The sequence below is a fragment of the Nannospalax galili genome, unplaced genomic scaffold (assembly GCF_000622305.1).
Source record: "Nannospalax galili isolate Female #2095 unplaced genomic scaffold, S.galili_v1.0 scaffold188, whole genome shotgun sequence".
Lineage (NCBI taxonomy): Eukaryota > Metazoa > Chordata > Mammalia > Rodentia > Spalacidae > Nannospalax > Nannospalax galili.
The window spans coordinates 8,130,423-8,149,219 of record NW_008360325.1 but is presented as its reverse complement, the minus strand read 5'-3'; the positions used below and the strand labels follow the sequence as shown (position 1 = coordinate 8,149,219).

General features: G+C 50.8%; 1 protein-coding gene across 1 annotated transcript in view; it reads left to right on the top strand.

The window, feature by feature from the left end:
- Window positions 1-13,417, top strand: part of CUNH14orf132 (chromosome unknown C14orf132 homolog) — a 56,384-nt gene extending 42,967 nt beyond the window's left edge. Inside the window, exon 3 of the mRNA XM_008825663.1 lies at window positions 8,328-13,417. Within this exon, the coding sequence (XP_008823885.1) occupies window positions 8,328-8,552 (225 nt within the window). The 3' untranslated portion in view covers window positions 8,553-13,417. The remainder of the gene's footprint in view (window positions 1-8,327) is intronic.
- Window positions 13,418-18,797: the final 5,380 nt, after the last annotated feature.

The window sequence follows — 18,797 nt, the reverse complement described above, 5'->3', positions numbered from 1 at the left end:
GAGATCTGCCAGCCTTTACCTCCCAAGTCCTGGCCACCACACCTAGCAAAGTAAATGTTTTTAATAGGTATGGGCGCGCCAGCAGCTGGCTGGCGCCTGTCTCTTGCGCGCCACTGGGGTGGGTCCCGCGCGCCGCGTTGCTGAGGGTCTCCGCGGCTACTGGATGCTGGCGACTCTACTGGTCACTGCGCTTCCAGGCATGTTCCTTTCCAAGCTACCGGGCACTCCCTTTAGGTTCGAGATCCATCAGCCGCTAGGTCACGAGGGGAGGTGCGGGAATGGCGAAAGCAGGGTCTTCTCGAGTTGTTGTTTACAAAGGGACAGCCCCCTCCTGAGAGACTGAATAAGAGACTGGTACAGCTCAGCTCCTGATGCAGCTCCAATTTATTAAGGGGAAAACCAGGATATTTATAGTGTGAAGGCAGTGGCAAAAGCCTTAGTTGATAAGTGCTTTGTAGGATGCCCCATTTACATGTGGTGGTGGGCTTCTGCCAGGCTGTCAGACAGTGCCTGATTATCACACAGGAAAACCTGGCAGTTTCTGAGCCAGAGGACATGTATATGTGACGGCTACTTCAAAGGTGAGTCAGGAAGAGAGTAGGAGGCACTATCCGGACATGGAGAGACTGCTACCTTAGACAGCAGGGGTCCCCAACACTTTTGGAATAAGACAGGACTTATTTTCTTTCTGGAGTTGGTTCTCTCCTTCCACCTTTATGTGGCGCACTGGATAGCTTTTGTCAACTTGACACACCTGAGTTGAGGGAGCCTCAGTTGGAGAATTGCCTCCTTTGGACTGGCCTGTGGCCATGTTTGTGGGGCATCTTCTTGATTGGGACTTAGAGCCCTCTCAATGGGATGGAACTCAAGGGTGGCACTGTGTGCTGGATAGCTTTAGTGTCAACTTGACATACTTGGGTTGAGGGAGCCTCGATTGGGGAATTGCATCCCTAGGACTGGCCTGTGGCCAGGTCTATGGGGCATCTTTTTGATTGATGAGTGATATGGGAGGGCCTAGACCACTGTGGGTGGCGGTGCTGGATAGCTTTAGTGTCAACTTGACATACCTGGGTTGAGGGAGCCTTGATTAGGGAATTGCCTCCCTAGGACTGGCCTGTGGCCAGGTCTGTGGGGCATCTTCTTGATTGATGAGTGATATGGGAGGGCCTAGCCCACTGTGGGTGGTTCCACCCCTGGGAAGGTGGGCCTGTGTTACATAAGAAAGCAGGCTGAGCAGGGGCCAGGGAGCAAGCCAGTAAGCAGCGTTCCTCCATGGCCTGTACTCCACCTCCTGCCTCCAGGTTCCTGCCGAGTTCCTACCTTGGGCTCCCTGATGAACCTGGGAGATGTAAGCTAAATAAACCTTTTCCTCTCCAAGTTGGTAGTGTTCAGAATATTTTGTCACAGCAATGGAGAAACAAACCAGGACAAAGGTTCACATCCCAGGAGTGTCATATTTTATTTGTGACTAGGCACCAAGGTTGCTGAGCAGGCTAGGCTATGCTGGGCACTGAGAATGACCGCCTGTCAGAGGTAGACTGACAGAGCCAGGGCACCAAAGCAAACCGCTGGTGCAGAGACCCATAGCCAGGCTTGCATTTTTCCTGGGCTCCCTCCTCAGAGAGCATCGCACTGTCCAAGACAGTGCCTACCCTGCCATCTCACATGGCCGTGCTGTGAAGACCTCCTTCTGGAAGCATCTTCCATTCCTTCCCCCAGGAGGCCCTACGGTGGTTTGCATAGCCTCCACCTCCTACAGAAGCAGATACAGCCCTAGAAGCCACCCTACTCCTTGGGATAGCTGTGCTGCCAGCAGAAAATGGAGACCAGGGAGATGGGCAGGACTCTGAGGCCCCGTAGACATTGTCCAAGTGCATGAACCCTTGCGTGCCACACTCAACCACTGTGGACCACATGGTGACCCCACACTGAGTACATCCGAGTTCAAAGAGCAGCAAGTCCCATGGCTCTGACTGTGACCATAACAGTGTGGCATGCATCTCTGCTCACAGCTTTGCTCTTCATCTTGTGACATTCACAACGAACAAAAAGTAACAGACACCCACATGGCCAGTGACTGGAGCTGGCCACTTTTAATTCCATGCCATGTCAGCCCCATCTTCCCTTTAATGATGTCAGGCCCCCTTCTCACATCTCCACCTTAGTCACAGGCAGCCTGGGGTGTGTGTCTGGCTGTGTGGTCACAGTCCAGGTTGATCCTCTCATTTATACGTGTGTGGATCTGCACATTATACACAGCATTATGTTGCATGTATGGTTTTCAATTCAAGAGAAGCATCTGAGTTTATTTTGGGGTTTGCCTCCCACCACCTAGTAAAACATACTTTTTTCCAAGTGTAAGAACCTCTCAGTCTAGGAAATAGTATTTATTATTTTCCTGTTTTCAAAGGGAAAACTTGGGCTAAGGCAATACCTGTCTGGTAAAGTACTTGCCATGCACACATGAAGACTTGAGTTCATCCCCAGAACCCACATAAAAAAGCTGGGTGTGGTGACGTGCACTGGTAAGTCCAGTCCTGAGAGTTGGGGTAGGGACAGGTGGATCTTGGGCTCACTGACCAACCAGCCTACAAGCTTCAGGCTAATGAACGACCCTGTGTACAAAAACAAGGTAGATGCAGGGCTGGGCTTAGCGGTTAAGAGCACTAGCTATTTTTCCAGAGGACCATGGTTCAGTTCCCAACACCTAAATGGCAGCTAACAACAGGATGTAACTCCAGTTCCAGGGGATCCAGCATGCCCTCTTCTGGCCTCTGTGGGCATTTCATGCACATGGTGTACTTTTATATATATGCAGGCAAAACACATACACATAAAATAAAAATCAAGAAACCTTTAAAAAAATTAAAAACAACTAAAACAAGGTAAATGTCTGACACACACACCCCAAAAGAGTGAGAGAGAGAGAGAGAGAGAGAGAGAGAGAGAAGAGAAGAGAGAGAATGAATTAAAGGAATAACTTAAGCCTTATAAGGTTAGGAGGTGGCTCTAGTTCCCTTGGGAGGAAAAGATAACCCTGGAGCCAAATCCTGTTGTCCTTCAAGATTCTTGGCAGGTGGTCCTAGAAGTCATTCATTCTAGGGTGTTTGGTCTGTAGGCATGGGGTTGGGGAGGATCCTGCTTTCTGGAAGTTTTGGTCATTGGTCTTGGAGTTTTCAGTCTATTTGGTCTGGTGTTCCTTTAATAAGCAAAGGACATGTTTTGGGATGTCAGCTGGGGAAACAGCCCCTGTTCCCTTCCCCCACCGTGGGGTCCTAGCTCAGCAAGAAGAAGATCCTTGCTGTTCTAAGCCCTCCAGTGATGCCCTCATCATTTCAATAGCCCTTCTAATGTTTCAAGCTGGGGTCGTACCCCCAGACTGCTCAGAACTGGAACCTGGTCTGAGAATCCCATTCTGGGGTGGCACCAGCCCTCTGATGTCTTGGCTGCTCCTTCGAGCAAAGGCAGTTTCCAAAGAATGCTCTAGAAGTAGCATCCTTCTGAGCAGACCCCTGCCAGCTGGGCATGTTGATAGCAGCTGTCTCTCCTCGCCTGCTTCCCAGGTGACCATAGCCAGCATCTGCCTCCTCCACCTGGGAGCCAGCCCTTAACCAAATCTAATCAACTTCTAAATAATGGAACTGAGACTGACCTGTTGTTTGCCAGTCCTGAAGTTTTGTAGTTTAGCTATTTTCCACAGATAGCCCAGGCGTTTAGATTTACAACCTATTTATAAAAAGGTGGAAAATCCCACTGAAACAAATGAAATCACCAAACCAGAGAGACAGCTGTGCAGTGCCTCTGGGCAACCTGCCTCAGCACAAGCTGGAGGTGTGGGGGACCATATGAGAGTGAGCACAGATGTGTATCAGATTAATTGATCACATAGAAAACACATGACTAGAAGTGCCTGGTTCCTGACTCACTCTGGCTTAAGCAGTGGGACAGGGTGTATCCTAATGTTCGAGGCTGATGTCTTTGAAAACAATAGATAGGAAAGATATTAGGAATTTATGGGTGGCTCTACAGTATCTCTTCAGTTACTATAATGAAATAGCCTAGGCAGGGTTACCTTAGAAATGAAAGAGTTTTATTAGCTCATAAATTTCAGAGACAGAAAGTCCAAGCTGTGTGTTACTTCCTCCAGATGGGGCTCCCTGCTGCCTCTCACCAGGGCAGATGTGGGGATGACTGAGGCGGAGCTGCCACAGAGTAAGGAAGAGCCAGAGATGGGAGGGGCCATTTATGCAAATAAAAAAGGCATATTAGTTACTCTTTTCATTACTTTAACAAAATTAGACTAAGGAAGCAGGGGTTGATTCTGGCTCACGGCTTAAGGGTATAGACCATCGCCAAGGAGAAATCATGGAGGCAGGAGTATGAGAGGGCTGGTCACATTGCGTCTGCAGTCAGGAAGCAGAGAGAGCTGGTGCTTGGCTCACTTTCTTCCTTTATTTAGTCCAGAACACCAGTCTGTGGCATGGTGCTATCCACATTCAGTGTGCGTTTTCCTGCCTCAGTTGAACCTGTCTGGAAACACCCTCACAACATGCCCGCAGGTGTGTCTGCTAGGGGATTCCAGATCCTGCCACGTTGACAGCATTAACCATGCAGAGGGTCTCGCAGGAACTGTGGTACCAGGAGAACTTCCTGCCCCTTCTGAGGGCAGCACCCCTACTGGCCTTGTGATGTGCTCCTCTTCTCAAAGCCATCAAGAACATGCAACAACAGCTTCCCACAGGCCACCCACTTCCTCAAAGGCTACAGCAGCCTGTGCTGTGGCCTTATCTGACTGAGAAGAGGCCTGAGGGTATGGGCTGGAGCCCCTCCTCGTGGCAGACTCTATCAATAGAATAGTGACAGTTTATCGGTGGGGAGACTGATTGTTGCCTTCAGTCTACAGATACTTCCTGGGCATCCCTGTGTGCTACCCCTATGCAAGGCTCATGGAGCCTCTGGCAGACTGGGGCACTATGTTTGGGACAGGCGTCCACAGAGAGGAGGGCACTGGGGAGGGCTGCAGTGATCAGGCCATTGGCCCGAGATCTTGGCTGAGATCTGAAAGGTGCAGGAACTGGACCAGAAAGCCCAGAGTCCCTCCTTAGAGAGCTTTAGCACAGAGGTTCCTGGACAGCCACACCTGGCCTACAGCCCCTGCTTCCCTGCCCCGCCCCTTTTAGGCTGGTATGAGCACAAAGTCACTAGGATCCCCATCTGATCAGCCTGGGAGAAAACCAAGACCCAATTCTCTTATTATAACTTTTAATTGTGTTGTTACTATACTTAGAGATGACCTCAAAATAATAATGTGTCATCTTAAGATTTTTGTTTTCAGTGTTACTGTGGTGTGTAGATAGAAAGTCCAAGCTGTGTGTTACTTCCTCCAGATGGGGCTCCCTGCTGCCTCACACCAGGGCAGATGTGGGAATGACTGAGGCGGAGCTGCCACAGAGTAAGGAAGAGCCAGAGATGTATATGTGGTAGAAACTCTCCTTTAAGTTCTGAGTTTGACTCTCTCCTTGGTCTAACGACATTTTGTATCTCCAAACTCCAGCCTCTGCCGTCATGAGGGGAGATGACGTGGCAGGTATTCTGTGCCAAGGTTCTCTGATCCTTGGTAGGACAGGCACAGCAAGCGCTTCTACTTTGAATACTTTTCAGGGACGTAACTGTAGGATTAGTCAAGGGGCCTCAATAATCTGTAGTTCTGTTTTCATTTATAGTCATTATGTCATTATGTTGGTATGCTAACACAGGTTTAATTTAATTGCGTAGCTTAATGTGGTATGATAGACCTATCAGAAGTACACACACAGACAGCTATGTACTGCTGAGGAAATGTTCACCAACCCAACTCTCCGCTGGAGTGGGCCCTGCACTCCCTCTAGTGGCCTGTTTCAGTTACTACACCCTGCTGTCAGCTGCAGTGTTGTGAATGACTACACCTCTGGACATGGTGGCACGGGTCTGGAATCCCAGTGTTCAAGAAATGGAGGCAGGAGGATGGTGGATTCAAGGCCAGCTGGGGATGTATAGTGAGACATATGTATATATATCTTAAAACTGCAAGAGCTAGGATGCTTGCCTCGCATGTGCAAGGCCCTGGGCTCCGTCTTCGACACTACTAAAGAAATAAAACCCATGCCCCACCAGCCTTCTCCTAGTGTGAGCCTATCAGAAGTTGCTCTTAGCGGAAGCAGGTGGTTGGGAACCGATGCGGTGTAGGTCAAGCATGAAGCAACCTCAGGTGGCCCAGGTGCCCTTTCACCTCAAGCCTGAGTCTGCCCTTCAGGCCAGGGACGCTATGGGCAGAGTAGGAAGTGCCCAGGCTTCAAGCAGACACACCTGACTCCCAGCACTGAGTGCAGAGGGCAAGTTTTCCCTCTGTAAATGGAGGTGCAGTAGCCCCCTCACCAGAATAGCTGAGGGACTAAATGAGAGTTGCTTAGTGTTGCTGCCACAGCCTCCAGTCATGGCAGGACTGCATGCTGGCTGTTAAGAGTGGGAAAGGAAGGAGACACTGCTTCCCGGTCCCCCTTCCAGGTCCCACCAAGAGAACCATTGACTATGGGCCATACAGGTGCCAGGGTTGTCCCTGGGGTTTAACGCATGCCTTCTCTGCCTGTGAGAAACCTCCTTCGGGGCCTGGGACAGCCTGGAGCAAGGAGAGGCCTCTGCTGATGTGCCCAGGTTCACCCTGTGAACACTCTTTCTCCTTCACCCCCACCCCCACCCCCATGGATGCTGAGTGGCAAGACAGGAAGTGCTGGTCCCCAGGAGTAAACACACCAGCACACTGCCTCTCCAGCTCTGGGGTAGGGTTAAATCGTGGCTTGTGTAGAGTATTGCACAAGCCAGATACAGTGATGCGTTCCTGTGATCCCAGCTACTCAGAAGGCTGGAGCAGAAAGACACAAATTCAAGGCCTGCTTGGGCAACTTAACAAGGCCCTGTCTACAAAAACAAAAACAAAACAACAACAACAAAACAGGGCTGGTGAGATGACTCAGCAGGTAAAGGTGCCTGACCTGAGTTCAGTCCCTGAGACCCACATGGTGGAAAGAGAACCGGCTCCTTCAAGTTGTCCTCTGACCTCACATGCACACCATAGCACTTATTCACCCACATACACCAAGGAAATTTAGAAAAAGTAAATATTAAAGGGTTAGGGATATGATCCCATGGGTAACACCAGGCCCACGATCTCTATTACCATGCTCAGAAAGAAAGAAAAAAAAATTACACAATAAATTAAGATTTTGTTTTATTTTTACAAAGGGGGCGGGTCCTAGTTAGCTTTCTATTGTGATAAAACAGCCTGACCAAAACCAACTTGGGGAGGAAAGGGTTGATTTGGCTCACTGAGCTGTCTCTCCAATTCCCACCCCCTTTCCCACTCTGACATAGAACACTGACTGGATTGGTCTTAGGCAGATCTTCACCTATTTAAACCTCTTTTCTTACCACCTCCCACCACACACACACACACACACACACACACAGAAAAAAGAAAGAACAAGTTAACACTGATAAGACTAAATAAATGTATGATGGTCCACATTTGTTGCCATGTTTATGTTTTGACTACTTTTATTTGTTCTTGGTGTTTTGAGGCAGGATCTCCATATGTAGTCCTGACTGGTCTTAAATGTGTGATTCCCCTGCCTCAGCCTCTTAAGCCCTGGCACTGTTGGCATGAGTCACCACACCTGACCAGGCATGGGTTTTGTTGAGTGTATTTTTTTTTTTTTTAATTAGAAAAGGACCCGGGTGCGGTGGCGCGCGCCATTGATCCCAGCACTTGGGAGGAAGAAGCAGGCGGGTCTCTGAGTTCAGGCCAGCCTGGTCTACATAGTGAGTTCCAGGACAGCCCCACTACAGGGAGACTGAAAAAGACCAAAAAAAAAAAAAAAATAGAAAAGGAATACAGATATTTTGTAACCCATGTGCTTGTGGAAGGGGCTGGCATGGGGGTGGGGGTTTGTGGGTGAGGTCCTTCAAGCCTTCCTGTGTGAAATGGACACAGGAGTGTCTGTCATAAAGGTTGAATTTGCTGTTTGGTTTGGGTTTGGGTTTTTGGAGACACGTAGCATCAGCTGGCTTTAAACTTGCAATCTTCCTGTCTCAGCCTCCCAAATGCTGGGATTACAGGTGTGAGCCAGCACAGCCAGCTGGAAACCCTTGCATTCATGAGTTAAAACGTGCAGAGTTACACTACAGTAATGCCCTATGCATCTGCACCTGCGCTGTGGGCTGCAGTGTCTTGCAAAGCTGCTGGGTCTTCCCTGCCAGGCAGTCCTGGTTGATTCTATCTTTTCTCCCTGCAGCTGCCCATGATGGGAGGAGCGTTCATGGACTCGCCCAATGAGGACTTCAGCACTGAGTACTCCCTGTTTAACTCCTCTGCCAACATCCACACCGCCTCCAATGGCTACAGCCAGCCAGAGGAGTCTCCCCGCTCCTCCAACGATGCCGTCCTGCTGTGGATTGCCATCATAGCGACACTGGGGAACATCGTGGTGGTGGGGGTGGTGTATGCTTTCACTTTCTGAGGGCACAGGGATGTTGTGGCTGCAGGACAGCCCCTCTTGAACCGGGCTTACCCCACAAGGCTTTCCAGATGGCTGGGTCTTACTGCTGGCTGCTGGCTGTATCCATGTTCTAGACCCAGAGTTCTGACCCCTTGAATGGCCTTTCCGAGGGCAGCCTTCGTGCATCCGGAATTGCTCCCAGACAGCTCTGAGTTTGAATATGCCATGTTGTAGTTGAGCTGATTCCAAACACCTAGACGTTGGGGCTTCCAGCTGACAGGGTCTTGGTGGGTCAAGGACTTTGAACAGCAGATTGGAAAATTGTGGAAACTTCACTTCCAGAACACAAGACCGAGTTGAACTAGGTTTCAATAGTAGACCTGTTTTGATGATGATCTGGTAAATAATCATTTGTGTGACTTACTTTTCTGCAAGCTTATTGAACCTGGTATATGGGTCCTGGGGCAAGTGGAGCCTTCAGGTTAGAGTCTCGCCCATCTTGATTTCATGTCCCACTCCTGGGGATATTGATGCTGATGTCGTAGTGTCACAGAATGTTGTTAAACTGACTTATAAATGGTACTTTGTCACTAGGCACTTGGTCCCTTACCAGACCCAAGTGCATCAGAAAACCCAGGAACCAGGTAGTGGGCTGTTTGCTGGATGAACTTTCTGATCTTTGAAAGAAGAGGAGATGATGTCTTCAAAAAGTAGGTCCTCTTGGCAGGTCCTTCACTACTCAAGTGAAGTCACCCTTTCTTCTCTCTGAGGACTTGTGGGATTTAAAGATGAGTTATAGCCCTGTCCCTTCATTATTGGACGGGATGTCATGGAGAGGGGCGTGATGTGCCTGTGGTTGGGTAACGAAGGAGTCAGAATAGCAAAGCATTTCCTTCGACTGAGTCTCCTCTCCACCCTAGCCAAGCTCTATTGAGCCAGTCCCCACCTCAGCAAGGCAGGGAAGGAATCACCAGGGGGTCTTGACAGTGCTCCATAGGTCATTAACTTTAGATATTGTGCTCTCCCAGGTCCAATGTGCTTCCTGTCGAGTCAGTTTCCTTAAATTGTTTCACAGTGGTGGCTGGGGCCTTGGCAAACAAGGATGCTCTGGGTTGAAGATCAGCACTGGGGGACCAGAGTTGGGAAGGGAGCCTGCACTGTTCTTTCCCTGGGAAAGGAAACAGCTCTATGTGGAACCTCACCCCCACTTTGTGAGAGGAGCTTCAACAAGGGGCAGGATTGCCCCAGGTTCAGAGTGTCCTCCTCCCTCCCTTCCCCCTCTCTGTAAAACATAAAAGGGTTAAGAAGCCCTGTTTGTGTTTGGGGATAATTGCAAGAATCTTGAACGTGCCACTGGTCTTAGGAAATATGAGTTCTTGGTGACAGGAAAAAAATTCTTCTAAATTGTCCAGCTCAGCCAGCTGCGGACTGATAAGATTACCAGACACACCATGCCATGAACAGCCACCAGCTCTGACTCCCCACATCTGTCGCTCTAGCCAGCAGATCTGCAAATTCTTCGGCTCCAGGGAAGGCTGAGTGTGAGAGCTGGTCTAACCTTTGTAGCCAAGCAGAAGGAACATAGGGCGTCTACTAGGACCCCTGAAATCATCAGCAGAGCAGTATGCTGGGCTGGCAATTAGCTGTTGTGTGCTGGAGGCAGGGGCTGCTGGCTGTTTGCCCTTGGCTTCCTATCTCTCCAGCAGGACCCTCGTCATACCCCAGTCTTGGAGCAAGGGGATGGATTCTCCAGGAGAGAACCAGGGAAAGAGGTCAGAGGCAGGGCTGGGGCCAGGAATGCTTCGGATGTCTGAGATGGCATCTGTGTCCCAGAATTCTCTGATGCACCCCCTCCTTTTTGTACTTCTTCCTCAGGGGAGCTGAAGCCCAGAAATAGGTGGTACTCTCCCCCAGATGCCCCCACCAATTAACCTCTATGTTAAAATCTCTGCTGCTTTCCCGAGTCAGAGCTCTAGATAGTCAGGTGCATTGGACGGCCTCTTGTCTACAAGACTTCAACTGATCCCAGTGTTTCCTTCTTTGACTCCTGAAGTTTCCTTATCTGCCCACCTCCATCACAAATAACAATCAGTAAATGATAGATTCTAGCCAGAGCGAGCTGTGCTCACCTTCCTGCCCAGCTGGGTTCTATCTTGGCTCTCAGGTAAGGGAAGAAATAGGTCTAAGCTCAGTGCTTGAGTACTGAACCTGTGTTTGAGTACTTAACCTCAGTTTTTGAGTACTGAACTTCATTGTTTGAGAACTGTATCCAGGCACAGTACTAGATTTTCATCCTTACATCACCTCACTGCACCAGTGTTCTGATTCACAGAAAGGAAGCCAGAGGCTCAGAGGAATGGAGTAACTTTCTTGAAGCCTCACAGGGTGGAAGTAAGGAGCTAGGAGTGGAACCTGGCAAGCTGGGTTCTGCAGCTGATAATTTCTACGGCACCACATAGCCTTCTGGGGCTGGACGCCCCCACCAAGGTACATTTAAACTGGACCTGAATCTATAGGGGATGCTTCCTCAGGTCCACAGCCTGGACCATCCACAGGTCTTGGACATCAGAATGGGGCAACCTCAGTACTCTAGAGGTAGGAGACCCCGATGCCTTCCCCCTCCCCCATTTATTTAAGATTGGCCTCTGATCTCCCAGTAGGTTTCCAGGAGGGACCCAAATTAGGGTTTTCTAGTTGCATGTAGAAGGTGCCCCCCGGGGGCAGGTGTGAGGGAGCTGACAGGTGCACATGGATTATTCCATTTGTTTTTAGTTGCGGAAACAGGACAGGCTGTATGCCAGAGCACAGGGCTAGGGAGCATGTGTGATTGAGACCTGCACCATGAGTCCTCTGGAACTGGCTGTCCTGGGGTGGGGGTGGGGGCCTCTGAGGCTGGAGCCTGCCTTGGCACTGGAGAGATTTGTATTGTTAAGTGCAGAAGGGGGCCAGCAGCAGGCATTCTTAATCTCAGAACATCAGAGCAACAAGGGCTATAGAGAGCACCTGATTGGAACGTCCCCACTGTAGAATCAGTGGAGAGCTGCAGAGTCCCGGGGCACTCACTGCTCTGTGTGTGCACCAGGAAGCATGGGGAAGGTCCCTGGATTAACAGTGAGCCCCTGAGACGTGACGGTGTTCTCCACTCCCTGTCACTGGGCCACCTTCATTACACACTGTGGATGCCATTGGGCGGCCTCGGAGCATGCCCAGGGATTGGCTGTGTTACCATCATAGGGAGGCAGGAATTCTGCTCAGGTGCTGGGGGGAGCAGCTAGAGCCCAGACGTCCTGGTCCGTGAGCACCTGTCCCAAACCCTTCCCAAACCTTTTGAGACCTGGTTTTTCGTAGGGATAGGTCCCAGCAGATACATGGTCAGCATGCAAGGAATGTGTGTGCTTTGTACACAGGGCGTGCCAGAGCCCTGGTTCCATATGGAGTCCTCTGGCTATGTGGTGGAGTAGCCTGATGTTCCTGAGTCTACTTCCTGAATCCTTTTCCAATCATCTAGTCCCACAGACTGTACATGTTGCTGAGGCCCAACACAAAGCCGTAAACAGCACATCATGAGATTGTTGTAGTCAGTTACTCAGCTCTTTAGTGAGAACTTTCTGGGTGCTATACTTGAGTTGCAATGTCAAAGGGTTGGATGGGGCTGATAGGGAACCAGAGGATCACTATTTAGTCCAAAGCAGTTGGAGGTGAGCAGTTTTGAACTTGCCAGTGGCCTGCGTGTGGAGGGCGCTGCAGGATGGCAGCAAGAGCTCTTCAGCCTTTCTCTTTGAGGAAGCCCGGTCTCCAGTGGGTTTGAGGACATCGGCAGGTGGAGCTCGTCAACAGGAGAAAGGTCTTGCCCACCCAGGCCACCCAACCACAGAGTCCTGTGGTTCTTAACTTCAGGTGCTTTTGTTCCCCAAGGGGACTTTTGGCAATGCCTGGAGAGTTCCTGTAGTCACAACTTGCAGAGGAGTGGGGACCTGCTGGCATCTAGTGGGTGGAGGCCAGAGGTGCCACTTACCCTGCAACACAGGACAGACGTGTGAAGGGGCATTATCCAGTCTCCAAGTGTCAACAGTGCCATAGGAAACCTCCACTAGGCTGTGCCGAGTCACAGTCACGGGGGTTCCTAAAGCGCCACTTGCCTTGTATAAGTTGCCAAGCTGAGCAGAGAAAATTGGAGCAGTGATCTCATTGGCTGCCCAAGTTGAGACACCCCCAGCAGGTGACTGGACTTTGGAAACCCATGTGGCTGTTTCCACTGCTTGGGGCTTTCAGGAAGACCCCTGCCTGCCTGGAGAAAACCCACAGAGTGGCCAGAACACTGAGGCTGAACCCCGACCAGTGATTGTATGTCTAGGATCACTACCAGGGTCCAGCCTCTGCCAGTGCCTCTGAGGAGCACAGATCGGGGAGAGCTTCAGATGGGGGCCAGGGAGGCTGAAGAGCAATGTCTCCTCAAATTTAGGTCTCCTTTCTGACCCTGTCTGCGTCTCCCAGGGCTGCTCCCCAGAGCATAACACTTTCTACTGTCTAAACTTTTTGGAGTTCCTTGTTTTCCTGCAGACTCCAGTTCTTCATGCCAAGAGCATTGGCAGAGATGTGTCTTACTGACATTTTCATAGTTGGCTTGTAAACACATGTACATGACATGAAAGTATTTTAACTAACCTTCAGGCCCTCACTGCCCAGGTGCCCGGTTCCCCCATCCTGTCGCTGGCTTCTACTATAGTGGAAAGGCTCTTTCTTGATGTAAGATCTCAGTGTGCTCTTTTGATGAGAAGTATGTAACCTTCAAAGGTGGAAGATGTGGTGGTAAAGCCTCTCTATGCTAGCTTCTTGCTCTCATTATCACTTTCTATTACAATAATTAAAAAGAAAAAAAGCTTTAACTCTGTGTCTGTCTCTCATCTTTTGTTATATGAAGAGTACGGTTTGCTTGTCAGGGTTGGTGTCCGGTGTCAGCTTGCCACACCTGGGAAGAAGGAACCTTAACTGGGGAATTTCCCCCGTTGGACTGGCCTGTGGGCGTGTCTGTGAGACATTTTCTTGACTGCTGAGTGATGTAGGTGAACCCAGCCCCCTGTGGGCAGTGCCACCCTGGGCAGGTGGTCCTGGGTTGTATAAGAACACAGGCCCGAAGAGCAAGCCAGTAAGCAGTGTTCCTGCATGGTCTGTGCTTCAGCTCCTACCTCCAGATTCCTGCACAGAGTTTCCTCAAAGATGGACTGTCACTTGGATGCGTCAGATGCAATAAATCCTTTCTTCCCCAAGCTGATTTTGGTCAGAGTGTTTTATCACAGCAACAGAAAGTATCTAAGACGTTGCTTATCTTTGAAAGCCACATCCCTGGGGTCCCTTCCATGGGTGCTCCTGCCCTACTGAGGCAGGGTAGATCTCTATTGCCATACCTGAGACCAAAGGCAAATGCTGCATGCAGTTTTCCTTACACCTGCACCCACCCTCTGAGGGCAAAGTTTATTGCCCTCAACTTTCCACTCTTGGCACCTGGCAGTGTCCCTGACTCAGAAAATAGCCAGCAGGTGCTCAGTGAGTGAATGAATGAATGAACGAATGACACCCAAATGGCCGCCCAGTACATCTTCAAGGAACACCAAGTATACAGCTGAAGTCACATTCGTTCATACACTAACAGAGGCACTAAGAGGTGTGGTGGCTCAAACTTGTAATCCCCACAGTGGAGAAACTGAGGCACGGGGTTTCTTACCCAAGGCCTGTAACTGGTGATCAGGACTGGAAATCTGACTTGCAGCTTTTTCTTGAGTTGACTTTGGGGGATGTCCTACAAGACGATAGACCAGAGCCTAACTGCCCCTGCCTGCTGCCACCCGTAAGTGAGCCACAGGGAAGCCAGTCAAAGCCCAGCAAGGCTCTCTGAGGTGTCGGGCACCACCAGCGCAACAAGGGAAGGCAGTGTAGTCACTGAAGATGTGGACAGGAGGCAGGACCCTGTTTTGCATAGTGTCTGGAGGGGTGGCGGCTCTGTGGGGTACGGTGCCAGAAACAGGGCTGCTGGAGTCCGAAGGTCAAAGCAGACATGGGGTTAGTGGGTAGTGAAATGCAGCTTGTTGGAAGGAGCCTGGAACATCAGGATGGGGAGCCCTAGAGGCCGGGGACATCATCCGTGTGTCCCTGCAAGGACTGGTGCTCAGTAGAGGTGTGTAGACTCTGAAGACAGGCTGAGGGGTGGGCTAAGGTAGCAAAGGAACTGGGAAGTGACTCCAGTTCTGTCCCAAGCCTATCTGTTCCTGCCACCTTCCCGGCTCTATAACATGCACCTCCTCCCTGGCACCCACTCTGCCAGGGATTTGGGTCCCCCTCTCATCTTGTTTCTTATGAAGGTGGCCAAGGCCTTCTTGCTGTGGTGTGGACTATGTTCTCAAGACCCAGGCCCAGCATTTGGGAGGGATAGAAAAGGCCATTTACAATATTTTTCCCCCAGTAAAGGCAGTGTCTACAGCCTAGCACTGCTAAACTTGCATTTTAATCAGCTACAGCTGTCAAGCCTGGGCCAAAAGAACATCCCCAACTCCCCAGCTCCACCCTGCCCGCCAGTGCTTATGCAAATTTATCATGTAAACACATATGTTTGCATGCTGTATTCCTGTTCCTGAGCCATCTTGATTTGAAAGGGATAAACAAGACAGGTTTCCTGGGGCAGAAATCCACATGGGGTCTGCTGAGAAATCAGTGTGTCAACAAGCACAGCTTCCCCTGTCCTGGAGCCTGATACTCTGAGTTGCTGGGCTATACCATCTCCTGGGGACAGACCTGCCTTCCCCTTGAGGGCAAATACCCCTTCTGGCTCTCCCTTGTGCCCCCATAATGCTCACCCCAAAGATGGCATACTGGTAACTTCCCCATACATGAGGTTATAACTGGACAAGTTGACAGGAATCGGCTAAGAAGCAAGTGAGTGAGGCCGGATGAAGCAGGCAGCCCCCCTTTGGTGCCTGTTAGGTCAGTGGCTTCCTTTATCAGATCACTGGAGCCATGTGTGCATCTGGAGGCGAGGAAGAGGTAGAGAGGAAAAGGATGAGACCTGGGGCCGTGATAGGATCCTTAGAAGTTCCTGACAGGCCAGCCTGCTTACATAGCTGTCTGCTGAGGTCTCCCAAACCTGCCTTCTCTGGGATTTTCCACTTGACCCCTAACCTCTCTGGCTCCTGCAAAGGAAGGCTCACAGTGAACATTTATTCAGGATGCCGGACCTGTTTACATAGACAGCACAAATAACGTTATCCACCATGGCAACCTACGCTTGTAGGGCTGCTGCCGAATGGTCTGCCAGAGCTTTCCAGTCTGGCCCTCCAACTTCCGGTTGGAAGCTGCAAGCATCTCCCAAGCCCCAACACATGCACATACATACATGTGCACATGCAACCCACACATGAACATGCACACATGAACATGTACGTATACACACACAAAAAGTGGGGTAGAAATAGAGAGCTGCATTACAGGGAATAAAATGAGCACAGGGCTGCAGGGTGAGCACATGTGCCTTGGAGACTGTGGTCAGGACACTCCTGCCCCCAGGGGAAAGGCTGGGACAGTGACTCAGGCTAGGGACAGTTTGGAAAAGCGGCCTGACATGCTCCCACGCGTCCCAACCACACCAAAAGTGCCGACTGTGCTGGCACCATGATTTCAGTCTTTGAGACTCCAGAAAAGCAAAAAATAATATTTTTGTTGTTTATAAACCATCCAGCCCCTGATGCTTTGTTACAGCTGCCAGTGTGCTGAGGCCTTGCACATGCATCTTCCTGTTTGATTATGTCATGGTCCCAAAAGTGACCTGCCAGGTTCTCTGGGAGGATAAGTTAGTCAGTTCCTATTACTCTAGTGAAATGCCTGAAGCAGTTAACTTACAAAGAGAAAGGGGAGGGGTGATGATGGCTCTGCAGATAAAGGTGCTGGCTGTGCCGTCCTGATGCTCTGAGTTCTAGCCTTGGAACCCATATAAAAGTGTAGGGAGAAAACTGACTCCATAGAGCTGTCCTCTGACCTCCACATGTGCACTGTGGTATGATTGCCCCCCACAAAAATAATAAAGAGAAAAGGTTTACGCCTCTCTCTTAGTTCCAGAGTTTCCCACTCAGAACTGGGCATTCCTCTTATGTTAGCTTCTGGGGAAGGTGACAGCCCAAGGCAGGAGCTTGGGTTAGAAGCCCAAAGCTGTTAGCAGCAGTCTGTGTAAGCTAGACACCAAGAGCAGAGCCTAGGGAGCTCTCTGTGACCCAACATCGTCATGGACACCACCAACGGCAGCCCCAGTTTGTGTCTCATTCTCCACCTCGCCTTGACCTTATGGGTCCTGTTTGCTTTGCAAAGTGATTGTGTGGAACTTAACAGAGGAGATGGTCCCTCTCCTTCCAGAAAACCAGAAGATGAACCCAGCGATCCAAGCCCAGGTGCTCAGGATCTAGGATAGTGGCTGCTCCCAGGAGATAGCTGCTTTTTTAGAGAGCTGCTCGAGCCCCTCCCCTTCGTCCCATGTGCCTACACTGAGGTTTCTCTTGAGAAGGAAGGCACATTGCCATGTGAACATGACACTGTCATGTCATAGGACCAAAGACAGGTCTGCCATTGTTTGTCTCCTTGGTGGGCATCAGGTGCTCCCCAGAGCCAAGTTGGAGGAGAGAGCCTTGATGGGCTGCCTGGGGCCCTCAGTGCCTTCCCCACCCCTATACCCAAATGTGAAGGAACCAGGGATCTAGGGCTATGTCAGAGGCCACACATGACTCCCCATCCCCCTTCCCCTTGCTGTCCCCTCCTACTGGAAGGGTGTGTGCGTGCTGTGCCTGTGTTCATGGTCCACCTCTGCCTCTCTGGGAATCCATCAGAGATGCTGTCATGAGAGGAAACTCCAGGCAGCTAATTCGTTCCCTAAATGGCCCCTGAGATTTAGGAACCCAGTCCACAGTCCAAGGAAGAACAATGCGGGCCTGACCAGCAGGGGGCAGTGTGGTGCTAGGAACAGGTGGCGCCCTAGAGGCCCCAGCCCCTGGCATTATGCATATGGGCAGCAGAGCTTCAGGTAGTCTTTGTGCCCTGCAGAGGTTTGTGTCCCCACTGAGGGAGACACTGTTAAGTCTTTCACAGAGGAAACTAACCAATGTCTCCTAGTGAACAACTTCCAGCCCACCTAGATAAACATAAGCCAACCTGCAGAGCTGGGGTCCAAACTGAGGGATGCAGGCTGAACTCAGTCCCTGGCCTTTTCCCATGGGCCTGGGCATGGCTCTACTTTGTTAAAGTATGACACAGAGACAGGAAAAAAAAAATGCACAAGTTCCATGTCTTCAGTTTAACAATCCCTTGAAGTCATCACACCCACAATCCAGGAATCCATACTAGCCAAGCACTCCCAGGACACTCCAATCCCCCACAGCCTACACTGACCTACACTGGTTTCAATCAACTGTCCACAAGGACACTGACAGTTTCTAGTTTGGCCTGACCAGATAGAAAGAGCCACAGAGTGGTTGCTGGTCACAGGAGTAGGGAGGGTGGGGGGCCCCACCCAGGCACAGCTGCCTGCTATGAATGATTTCTATACTCAGGTTCACGCCAGGTCCCCTGACCCAGGCAACAGGCTCTACCCAGGCCTCTTCCCTGGTCTGCCTTCCTCACAAGATCCTTTCCCACAGGCAGGGGGTAGAGCAGAGAGGACTTAGAACACCAGCCTTTCCACCTGCTGCAGCCTTCCTCTCACAGATGCTGTAAAGGAAATGGCAAGTCCCCTACCAGGAACTCCTCCATGAATCTGTAACCCTATAACCGACCCCCAGGTGCCCAGATTCCAGAAGAATAGATTCCCCACCCCCCTGCCCCAAGGAAGTCTGCAGGCCCAGGGTACCAGACTCCAAGACACCAGAGGGCTACAGGTGGCCACACACACCCATCTGTGTATTGGGCACTCCTTGACTAAATGTGCCCCTCCCCCTTCTCAGGGTCATGCAGTCCTCCCCTAGGAAGACAGGACACCCTTTCTTCCCTCTGCCTCTCGGAAATCAGGGGCAGCCTGGCGCAGGCCTGTGCTGTGGACTGCTTATCAACTATATGGAATGAAACCCCTCTTCTCTGAAACATCAAGAAGAGAACCCCCCTCCCCTGTCTGAACCTCAGAACCTCTGCCCTGCTGGGGTCTGTGACCTCAATAACTCCTTCTATACATCTCTTACCCCAAAGGACTATGGACCTCAGTGCCTCCCCCCCCCCCCCCCCCCACCCCCCACCCCCGCACGC